The following is a 12,001-nucleotide window of genomic DNA, read 5'->3' as shown; positions in this document are numbered from 1 at the left end:
GCTGCGGGGTTAAGGGTGGAGTTAGGAGGCTAGAGAGAGGTTGGAGACAGATTTTTGGTCAGGCTGCTGAGGATAGCTCTTGGTGTCTCTCCCACAGCTCCCTAAGCCTGCGCTACTTCACCTATGGGATTCTCTTTGGTTGTGGCTGTTCCTTCGCCTTTCAACCATCCCTCGTCATCCTGGGACACTACTTCCAACGCCGCCTGGGTCTGGCCAATGGTGTGGTGTCTGCTGGCAGTAGCATCTTCTCCATGTCCTTCCCCTTCCTCATCAAAATGCTGGGGGATAAGATCAAGCTGGCCCAAACCTTCCAGGTGCTGAGTACCTTCATGTTTGTTCTTATGCTGCTTTCACTCACCTACCGGCCCCTCCTGCCCGGCTCTCAAGACACCCCAAGCAAGAGAGGTGTCCATACTCTGCAACAACGCTTTCTGGCTCAGCTCAGGAAGTATTTCAACATGCGAGTGTTCCGCCAACGCACCTACCGCATCTGGGCCTTCGGCATTGCTGCTGCCGCCCTGGGTTACTTCGTCCCCTATGTACACCTGGTGAGGAAGACCAGGGTGGCCTCCCCCAAGAAGCTGTCCTCAACCTGTGTGGAGCCCAGAGGGAGGGGGTGAAGACATTGAAAGAGCTGAGATCTTTAGAAAAACCAAAACAGTGGTTGGAAATTTGGAGAGGGAAAGAGCACTGGTTGAGGAAAAATCTCAATGGAAAACTAAAGGAGTTTCTAAGGGAAAGAGCTAGGAACCACAGCCTGTCTCATGATTTAAAAAAAAAGTAGAGAGATTTTTTTGTTGCCAGTCTTGGGCCTTGAACTCAGGACCTGGACACTGTCCCTGAGCTTCTTTTGCTCAAGGCTAGCAACTCTACCACTTGAGCTACAGTGCCACTTCCAGCGTTTTCTGTGTATGTGGCACTGAGGAATCAAACCTAGAGCTTCATGCATGCTAGGCAAGCACTCTACCACTAAGTCACAATCCCAGCCAGGTAGATTTGAAAAAAAAAAGAGATGAAGATAATTGGATGCAAGGAACTGGCTTAGCTAACTGAAAATTGCCTTTGTTAAGACTATGATTGGTGAAGGATGATCTTTCTGTGCAAATGATTTTGTTTAGGAATGAGATCTCTCCTTCATAATGTATAGTTGTCTCTTTAAGGCAGTAATGATGTTTACAGTAGAGACATTCATTTAGGAGCCAGGTGCCAGTGGCTCATGCCCATAATTGTAGCTACCCAAAAGGATGAGATCTGAGCATCAGACTTCAAAACCAGCAGAAAATTGTATGAGACTTATGTCCAATTAACCAGAAAAAGAGCTGGAAATGGAGCCGTGGCTCAAGTGGTACAGTGCCAGCCTTGGGGGGGGGGGAAGAGCTAAGGGACAGTACCCAAGCCCTTGAGTTCAAGCCCTAGTACAGAAATCAGGGGCCCGTTATAGGTAGTGCCTGCCTATAACTCCTGCTACTGAAAAGCACAGTCCAAGGCTGGCCCCGAACAAAATCATGAGACTCTATCGGAAAAATAATTTGAGCAGAAATGGCTGAGAATAGTGGCTCAAATGGTAGAACATCTGCCTAGCAAATGTGAAGCCTGAGTTCAAACCCCAACCCCCTACAAAAAGAATTTGGCTGGCCACAACATTATTCATACCAGCTGGCATTCTCCACGGAGTTCAAAACTGTGTGCGTACAAGTATGCGTGTGCACATATGCATCCATGCATGTGTGTGTGTGTGTATTTGTGGGATTAAACCCAGGGCCTTGTGCACACTAAGCACATGCTCTACCCACTGAGCTATCCCCTCAGCCTTTAAACTTTGTGTTTCTTGAAACACACATGGTAAAATTACATAGCAACTGGCGAAACTTCTCCCCTGGCAGCCTGATGTTGCCCCTGCCTGTCAGTGTGGAATGAGGAAAAGGAGAGATGGTAGCGAAATGTCTGGAGTTTTCTTGGCTGTTAAGATTGTGTTCTGTCCTATCAGGGATTAAAGAGGGTTCAGAGATACCAATCTCCCTTCAGCTCTTCCTTGAAGCCTAAATTCCAAAGCGTAAGCAGTCTTTAGGGGATGTTAGAAATGGCCAAAGAGTTTAATCTTGAGTTGGGGTTACAAGGAATGTATTCTTGTCCTGGGCCAGGGAAATGAAAAATAAGAGGGCTCTGGATATGCTGTCAGTTCATCTTTCAGCTCCTCTTCCCCCTTCTGTTTTGGGGGTCCCGGTGTTATGCCTTTCAGATGAAGTATGTAGAAGAGGAGTTCTCAGACATCAAGGATACCTGGGTGCTGTTGGTGTGTATCGGGGCTACCTCGGGCCTTGGGCGTCTTGTGTCTGGCCATGTCAGCGACTCCATTCCTGGACTAAAGAAGATCTACTTGCAGGTGAGTAAGACTAATTGTGTACCATCTGGAAGATTAGGTTGTCCCCAGGCTTTGGGATATGGCTGTAGGATGTGTCATTGCCACTACCTGGACCCTACCTCTGACCTTACCTGTGGGCAAAATAGAAAAATCGAATTCTCTTAGCTTTCCAACAAAGGCAACTATCTTTGTTCTGCCTCCTTCACCAACATGGAGTGCATATCCAGTGACAGCAGTGTTTTGGAACCTCTTAGACAGGAAGTCCCCCTCCCTTACCCCTGGACCTTGAGCTTGAACTCAGGACCTGGGTGTCTTTAAGCTTTTTTTTTTTTGCCAGTCCTGGGCTTGGGCTCAGGGCCTGAGCACTGTCCCTGGATTTTCTCAAGGCTAGAGCTCTACCACTTGAGCCACAGCACCACTTCTGGCTTTTTGCTACATATATGATACTGAGGAATTGAACCTGGGTCTTCGTGCATGCTAGGCAAGCACTCTACCACTAGGCCAAACTCCCGGCCCCGCTTTTTTTGTTTTTTAACTCAAGGCTAGCACTCTACCACTTGAGCCCCCAACTCCACTACAAGCTTTTTGGTGTCTAATTGGATAAAAGAGTATCACATGCTTTTCTGCATAGGCCAATTGAACCAGGATCATCAGATCTCAGCTTGCTGAGTCACTAGGGTTACAGGTGTGAGTCAGTGGTACCTAGATTTGACTGGAAGTTCCTTTCTGCAAATAGGACTCTGGGGCCAGAAAGTCAATGCTGCCTCAGTATGGACTGATTTTCACTACTACATTACATCGTCTCAGGGGGTCTTAGGCACTTCTAGCATTCTGTAGGTCAGTGTTTCTCTCCTGTAGGTACAGGTCCATCCATTACTTCTCATATTTTTAGAGCTATTTGACATCAAATACTGGTTCTCATATACTATCCACTATCAGTACACACCAACAAGATCCCAGCAAAGACTCAACTTGACTTCCCTTCTCTAGTCTTCATTGTGTAATGAAAATACTTTTCTGTCTCAGGTGTGGCAAGGTCCTTTGGAAGCAGCTACAGGTTTTCTCATGTTGTGTACCATTAGACACATGGTGGATCCAGTGGCCACCTTCTCTGTGACTGGGTTCTGTCTGAGTTGTCAGTCTTCCTCTATCTGACAGCAAGATCAGCACACTGACCTCCTGGCTCGTGCTTGTTCCTCTTGTGGCTGGGCTTACCTGGAGGTGTAGCAGAGCAGTGAAGACCCAGCTGAACTCCTGTGTAATGCTCTTTTCATAGTCCACCTTTGTCTAAGTGATGCATGACAGAGCCAACACAGACTTTAATGAAGGTCCAATTAAGAAGCTTATGATTGAGAGAACCTAATTGTGAAAGTTTGAATTCCTGTGCAAATACCAGTAAGTGCTTTTATCTGGATGACTTTCCATAGGAGTATATGTGCTCTCTCAGGCTCTTTCATAGCCACCCCCACTTCCATCCCCACCCCATAGATCTTTCCTGCCAGTATTAGCTGCTCCAAGATGCTAAAGGGTTCTGCACTGGGGATCTGGCACTGGGCCAGAACTTTATCTTAAGGAGAGGCAGCAGCCCCTGCCCAGCCTGTACAGTGGGAGTTAAAAGGGTCAGGGTGAGGCGATGGAAACAATCCAGATGACCTACTGTAGATAAATGGATACAGAAAATATGATATATATATATATATATATAGCCAACAGACAAGATAAAATAATGGCATTCACAAGGAAGTGGATGAATCTAGAGCGAATCATGTTGAGTGAGACAAGTCAAGACCAAAGGAACAAAAGGTGCGTGGTATCGATAATATGTGGCTATTAGATCCAAACAGTACAAGAGCGAGGACTCAATATCTGCATACCCAATGCTATGGACATGGTATTGGAAATATAAACATAGCTAGATAGACGTAAAAACCTATGACTCTATAGACATAATGTTTTATTTCATAAATTAATATGTATCTGTGATATACAAACCCTTAGCCTAATTTTGATTATGTTCTAAAAACTAAGTGCCAGTGATTGTATATAGAGATTCACTTCTTGAACACTCATTTGTTAAACATGTCATTTGAAAATATGATGTAAAAATCAATGTTAATAAATTCTTTTTTTAAAAAAAAAGGGTCAGGGCGGCATATAGCTATTTAGACAATGCACCAGGCTAGGACTCAGGGCTTCTGCTCACTTTCCCCACCCACCTGATCTTCCTGCCACCTTTTCCTTACTCTCATTTGACCCAATTTTACCATTCAGAATAGTATAAAAATAATCTTAAACTATTGTACCTGAAACCTTTTCACTGGTGTAGTCCAACTCCCTTATTTTTACAAATCCTGTGTCTTATGCCAAGAGAACAAGACAAAGGGTGAACTTCTCCTTTCTTTTTGGTTTCTTGAAATCCTTGGTCACAGGAATTTCCCTCCTTTCCTCTCTAGGTCAGATGCACAAGCCAAGGGGAACAAAGATGAGTACATAGCCTCAGGTTCTGAAGAGCCATTCACTAGCCCCTCAGTTCCTACTAGGAGTAAAGACAAGCACAGGTGGCTGGCATCTCACCCCTGTACAAACTGCTGGAAAGGAAAAAGGTGACCAACCTGTAGCATAGCCTCACTTTGAGGCAGTTTTTGAGACCAGATTCTCAGTTCCAAGAGAGACTTTAAAAATAGTATTACCATGGGCTGGGAATGTGGCTTAGTGATGGAGTGCTTTCCTAGCATGCATGAAACCCTGGGTTTGGTTCTTCAGTATCACATAAACAGAAAAAGCTGGAAGTGGTGCTGTGACTCAAGTGGTAGAGTGCTAACCTTGAGCTAAAGAAGCTCGGGGACAGTGCCCAGGCCCTGAGCTCAAGCTTCAGGACTGGCAAAAAAAATTATCATGTATTAGTTGTACAACAGAGGGTTTTAGTTAGACATTTCCATGCATGCAAACAATGTACCTCATCAACCTCACCACTTTCATCCTTCTCCCTCACCTCACCTCTTCCCTTAAAACAATTTCAACAGGTTTCATTGTACATAAAATAGTTCACCTATATTCTTCCCCATTCTCTCTTTCCATTTACCTTCCCCCTCCTACTGGTACCTACTCCCTAATAGAGCCTGTTTTCCCTTTCCAGGAGACATTTAAAAGTTCCAAACCTTAGCAAGGCCTCTTGGAGGATGCTAAGAGATAACTAGATACAATAAGTAGCAATTATAGCTGATTAAAATCAGTTAATGGATCCTTTGTGTTATGTAATGGTGTTAACTCCTAATTACCATAATGAGCTAGGTTGATAGGTAGGTCTGGTTTTATCTCATAGTTGTATGTGAATCTCATAGAGGAAAAGCTGGCTACCTTCTGTTTCACTACTTCAAAGCAGCCTGGGTAAAGTTCAAAGGTCTGCTAACCAAGAGATGGCCTCAGGTGGCATTATCATTAAAAAAACAGCTGGTCATCCTAATAAAATCACTGTGAGCAACAATGCAGAAATTTTTTAGATGAAACAAATTTGATATGTTCCTTCCTGGGTATGTTGGATTGCTTATTGGACAAATTCATGAATCTCTTAGTAAACAGATCAAGTTGTAGCCCTGGTCCTGGGATAACCTGGCTATGTAGGCTGAAGAGAGCTGGAGGTCAAGGCATCTTTCTCTGCTCATACACATGGGTTGCATATGACCTTAATAATTTAAAAAAAAACAGCTGTGGTCGTTCTCCGTGTTGTGACGGGGCGAGTCCGCAGGGATGCCTCTGGAAAGGCATATTCTTTTGATTCTTTTGTTTTAAAGTCATTTTGCTCAGGCTAAATCAAGCTCAGGAGCTAGTCAGTGTTCCTGTGCTGGTTTTTAGACTCTAGACACCCTGCTAGTGGTTTGATCCCCCTGAAAGGCCACTTCATTGCATTCCCAGCATGGTTAGTTTAATCCATGGGCTCTCAGAGCCTGATGCCTGCAATGGGTGATATGTCTCTATACTTTAAAACACAAGGAACCTGGGTAAATCTCCCAAAGGTCCCTCTCATGCCAAAATGTTTTCTCTAACCAACAAAAATGAGCACTGGCTCCTCCCCCCAATTTAGGTATCAGCACCTTCCATTGCAGCCCCCTTGGAATCATCAGGCAATCTTTCCTCACCAACTCCCCTGTCTTTCCCCCATAGCTTACTTGCATCAAAGCACACCAACAAGGCCCAGTCCCAGACTCCCATTCCTGGGACAGCCAGATACTGCATTGGAAACAGCAATTTCTCTCTTGAGTTCAGGATGCAGTACAAGGGGCCTGAGGATCATTTCTGCCTTAAAAAAGCCTGCTTGATTCAGTTAAGTAGGGGATCTCTTAAAAACTGAACCCTTTAGTGCAGGACTTCAACTTCTCTCCCTGTTGACATCCTTCCCAGTGCCTTATTTTATTGATGGTAGCAATGAAGATGTCATTTGCTATGTGGTTTGGGCTGGCCACAATAACATGACTTAAGGTGTTTACTCTTCCAGGTTCTCTCATTCCTGCTCTTGGGCCTGATGTCTATGATGATTCCCCTATGCCGGGACTTTGGAGGCCTCATCGTTGTCTGTCTCTTCCTGGGCCTGTGTGATGGTTTCTTTATCACCATCATGGCTCCCATTGCTTTTGAGCTGGTGGGTCCGATGCAGGCCTCACAGGCCATTGGCTACCTCCTGGGCATGATGGCTCTGCCAATGATTGCTGGGCCTCCCATTGCAGGTGAGTCCGATTGCCAGGGATTACAAGTGTACTTCGCCATGGCCAGCTTTGATCCAATGTTCTCTTACATTGTTCAAAGGCAAATGATCATTTTAAGGTAGTTGGGTAAATAATAGTAAGAATAAACCCTGGTTTTTTAAAAAAAAAACCTGAATGATAGCTGGGCACTGGTGGCTCACACCTGTTAATCCTAGCTACTCAGGAGGCTGAAATCTAACGCCCACAGTTTGAAGCTGGCCAGCCCTGGCAGGAAAGTCCATAAGACTCTTATCTCCAGTTCATCACAGAAAAAGACAGAAGTGGAGCTGTGGCTCAAGTAGTAGATTACTAACCTCAAGCACAAAAGCTCAGAGATCAAGCTCAGGCTCAGAGTTCCATCTCCAGGACTGGCAAAAAGAAAAAAGGGGAAAAAAACCCAAAATGCTGAGCAATATCTTTCCCACTCCCATCTCCACTGGCTTTCGAACTGAGCTGTAGAAGAGACTTCATTAGGGAAACATCGCAGGACTGAACTGTTGATGCTTACTTCCAGCAGGTAGCAGGCAGTGCCAGGATGCTGACTTCCCATCTCTCAACATTCCCAATGTCTCTCTTCACTCACCCAAAATGGCATTGTTGGTACCTCAGAGAATATAAGAAAGAAAAAACAATTAAAAAAGAACTTTATTTCCTTTAAAATGGATCCACTGTAAGCACTGACTCGTGTATTCGATTCCGTTGGTTTAACAAATGAGCTAATTCAACAAAAACTCCTTTAATGCCATTTGTGCACAAGATTTTGTAAGGGCACCATGCAACATTGGCAAACCTTTCACTGAAGGCTCTTGTGTAACAACCACAATGTCTGTGGTATAAAGGAAGCCTCTATCTCGAGCCCCAGAACCTACAACTCTTTCTATCTTTCTCACGTCCTGAGTAAACAACATTCCAAGAGCCTGCCATATGACATATCTCACACTAGCTTCTGGAGGCGAGCATGAGAGGCCTGGCATCCTATGCCATCCATATACATGCTAAGAGCAGTCTGGAAAACTCAGGGGAAGACTATCTGTAACTGGAAGAAAGGTATGCACATACAACTTCTTAGGGCATTCAGAACTTCAGAGAAAAAGCAATCAGGAACTCCACTGAATTTTTCCATCAGTACAGTATGAAGGGAGGGAGTGAGAGTGAAGAAAATCACTGTGAACCAACACAAGATTTAGTCATCTTTTTTTGCCAGTCCTGGGCCTTGAACTCAGGGCCTGAGCACTGTCCTTGGGATTTCTCAAGGCTATAGCTCTACCACTTGAGCCACAGCACCACTTCTGGCTTTTTGTATTATGTGGTACCGAGGAATTGAACCCAGGTCTTCGTGCATGCTAGACAAGCACTCAAAGGTTTAGTCATCTTATGTGGAGGTCTTTTAAACTAGTTCCTTCCCAATTCCATCCCTAGAAGTGACAAGAAGATACCTGTAGCTTGATGAAAGCTTCTCTCCTAATAAGTATTCATTCACCCTAAGGGCTGGTAGCCTCATTAATTGTAGAGGGAAGCCACCTGCATTGACACTGAGTGGGCATCTGAGTCAACGCAACACAGGCCTAGGCTCTCTAGATAGGCACTAGGATGGCTTCTAGAAGAGACCCTTCGAATGGCAGGGCAGAGCTGAACTTGACGTGTGTCTCTTAACTGTTTCAGGCCTCCTTCACAACTGCTTTGGTGACTACCATGTGGCCTTCTACTTTGCTGGTGTGCCCCCTATCATTGGAGCTGTCATCCTCTTTTTCGTCCCTCTGATGCATCAAAGGATGTTCAAGAAGGAGCAGAGGGATTCCAGCAAGGATAAGATGTTGGCCCACGATCCAGATCCCAATGGAGAGCTGCTACCCGGCTCTCCTACCCCTGAGGAACCAATTTAATGCCTCTTCCTTGCCATTGTGTGCTCCCCTCCAGCCCTTTCCCTTCATCCCACCCTGCTCAGCATTTACATCTTTGCCACCAGCACACTTGTTCCCAAACCTGTGCACACAGCATTTCAGCCACATGACCATCCCCTTGGAGCCAAAGGTCTAGGTGTTTCAAACTCATTAACCAAATTTTCCCTGTGAATGCCTTTAAACTTGCCAGGGCCCTTCTTCCCTATCCCCACTCCAACCTCCTGGGAAAGATTGGGATCACCCTCTGGCTTTGGGATTCTCTCCATATACTTTTTAATCCCCAGGGGGAGGAGGATTGGACCTCTGGCTCCAGCTTGTTAATCACCCACTAAAATCAACTGCCAAAAGGTGCTACTGTGTCCCCAGGAGCCTATTGGGGAGACCCATGCCTCTGTATGCTGAGGAATTTTTTTGCCATTGGGAGCCACCTGGGGATAGGAAAGGATGAAAGAAACAAGAAGTCTTGTTTAGCCTCACATTCTTGAGGCCAGTGACTTCCCGAGAGCTGTGTACAGGCAGCGTCCCCATGATCTGATTGGTTGACAATCTGCTTCTCTCTTCCCTGCCTTTTATTTTTCCTCTACTGCCTTCTCTTCATCCTCTTCCCCCTCTATTTCTTTTTATGACCGTCATAGATCCATAGGTGCTTGGAGAAAGGAAGGACCCAGAGCATGGGCCAATCAACCTCATCTTGGCCCAGTCCACCCCTAACACTAGCATTAATTCCACTTATCTCAGGCTGAGTCACATCTCACTTTTTGGCTCAAACTGATACAATCATAGACTGGAAAAATAGAATATCACACAGGGAAGAGACCTCAACCCTCACAGAGTTCCATATTTCATTCACAGATCTTTATGGATTTCCTAAGCCAATACATAAATCAGGAGACCTTCCCAGCTCCCCATCTTTGTATCCATTATGTCAAAATGTGAAGAAACTTCCTTTCATCTCAGCAGGCAGAGGAGGACTGATGACAGTGTGCTGACATGGTAGGGGAGGGGCAATGGTTATTGACATGGGTAAGGACCATCTCTCAATTTCCATGACAGCTCAATTTTCCCACCTGGTCCAGGCCAAGGAAATGAACTGTTTTAGGGGGCAAAAAAACTCATTCTGCGCCTGGATCCCCAACTGGTATAGACAGCAGCTACACACACACACACACGCACACACGCACACACACACACACACATACACACAGGGTTGGACAGCTTCTTTTAGGAAGGAGAAGTCACCCTAGCCTTTACCACCCAGTGTGTCCCCCATGATGGACATTCTGGGACACTCTTAGTGGGCATTAAAGGTGCCAGGAGAGGCAGACTCCGGCCCATTTTAATCCTTGTGAAGTTGGTGCCAGATGCTTCCCTATACCCAGGCTCTGGGCAACAGTCTTACTGAAGAGCATTCCAAGTGCCCCTGGCTGGAGGCACAGGGCACTACCAGGCTGTGTCCAGCTAGCACAGCTCACCTCATTAGGAGCTCAGCCTCTCTCCTCACTCTGTCTTTGTGTCTTTTTCTCCCCCTCTCTGGGCCTTTGTCTATTTTGTTCCTGTCACCCAACCTTCCATTATCTTTTTGCCAGGCATCTTTGGCTGTTATTTGGAGCCAACAGTAGCTTGCCACCCCAAGCCAGGGTCATCCCAGGGCTGGAAGGATGAGGTTGACCTGAGGGGCACCGAAGAAGACAATGGTCCCCACACATGAGTTTTTCCGTTACAAACAGGCAGCTGGGGGTATGGTTGGCCTCTGATGGTTTCATTCAAGGCAAAAGGCCTGAGCCCCCTTCCACTGGTCCTAGTCCAGCTCTTATCAGCTACTCAAAGGAAAACCCACTGGTTCTTGGCTCAGTGGGCAGGAAGGGGCCGAGTTACTAGCCTGTCAGCTCTAACAGCAGTAGAACAGGAGAAGCTGGGCCCCAGGCTCCCAGTAACTCCCAGGAGAGGCCACTGAAAATACTGAAGCAACAATGCCCCTGTTTCCATTCTTCCCTGACTTACCCCCACCAAGTCACTGGAGGGTGGTGCTGCAGGGTCTCTTGTTGCTCATGGCTAGATAGCTCTTAAGGATCAGGCTGTCACCTACTTCTCTCCAGATAAAGGAAAGACATTTACAGGTCCCAAATATGCCCATTCAGGTGTCATGTACCATTGGCAAGGTGTCAATTTACTTCTACATGTGTGTGTGTGTGTGTGTGTGTGTGTGTGCATGTGTGGGCTTGTGTGCTTTTGGAGAGAATGCTGGTTGGTCTAAGCAGCACAGTATTATATTTAGAGTAGGATGCAGACTTGTGCACCACAGTTAAATCTAGGAGAACGAACAAAATTTCGGAGCTTAAGACCTGGGATATTTAAATCCTCAAGGGGTTTGGAACAAAAATAAACAGACCTAAATGTTTGGTTTTGGTATGTATCTTGCTTATGAGGGTGAAATAATCTTAATCTGGATAACAGCAGGAAGTTTGGCGTCAGAACAGAATTCTCATTCCAAATCAGATTTCTGCCAGGGTTTGTGCTCTCTGTGAGAACAGAGACAAGCTATAAGGAGATTTGGGGTTGAGCGGACTGTTTGAGATTGACTACTTCGGGAGCTCTGAAGTAGAAACATGGTTACTTGACACAATGAAAACATGGTTACTGGCTGAGTTGGAGGGGAGGCCTCTGGAAGGCCAGGCTACCACCTTACTAGACATGTGCTACACTGAAAATGGGCAAAGACTTTAGCAATAACTCAGTTCAACCCCTTCTCTCTCCACTTTTATGCTATTGCTGGGGCACTTGAAGGGATTGATGTAGCTGGGTTACACAATCCTATAAGAATCACAAAGCTGTGGGGGCTAGGAGTTTGGCCTAGTGGTAGAGTGCTTGCCTAGCATGCATGAAGACCCACGTTTGATCCCTCAGTACTACATACATAGAAAAAGCTGAAAGCCATACTGTGACTCAAGCCCAACGACAGTGCTCAGGCCCTGACTTCAAGCCCTAGGACTGGCAAAAAT

The 12,001-nt window shown here is 45.8% G+C and overlaps 1 protein-coding gene across 1 annotated transcript in view; it reads left to right on the top strand.

The window, feature by feature from the left end:
* The window catches only part of Slc16a2 (solute carrier family 16 member 2), a 107,569-nt gene extending 96,169 nt beyond the window's left edge, over positions 1-11,400 (top strand). The window contains exons 3-6 of the mRNA XM_090327063.1: positions 98-548; positions 2,240-2,383; positions 6,855-7,083; positions 8,764-11,400. Coding sequence (XP_090183189.1) covers positions 98-548; positions 2,240-2,383; positions 6,855-7,083; positions 8,764-8,984 — 1,045 coding nt within the window. The 3' untranslated portion in view covers positions 8,985-11,400. The remainder of the gene's footprint in view (positions 1-97; positions 549-2,239; positions 2,384-6,854; positions 7,084-8,763) is intronic.
* Positions 11,401-12,001: the final 601 nt, after the last annotated feature.

The sequence above is a fragment of the Megascapheus bottae genome, chromosome X (assembly GCF_031878675.1).
Source record: "Megascapheus bottae isolate mThoBot1 chromosome X, mThoBot2.hap1, whole genome shotgun sequence".
NCBI lineage: Eukaryota > Metazoa > Chordata > Mammalia > Rodentia > Geomyidae > Megascapheus > Megascapheus bottae.
Note: the sequence above shows the minus strand (reverse complement) of the source record. Positions and strands in the feature narration are given on the sequence as shown.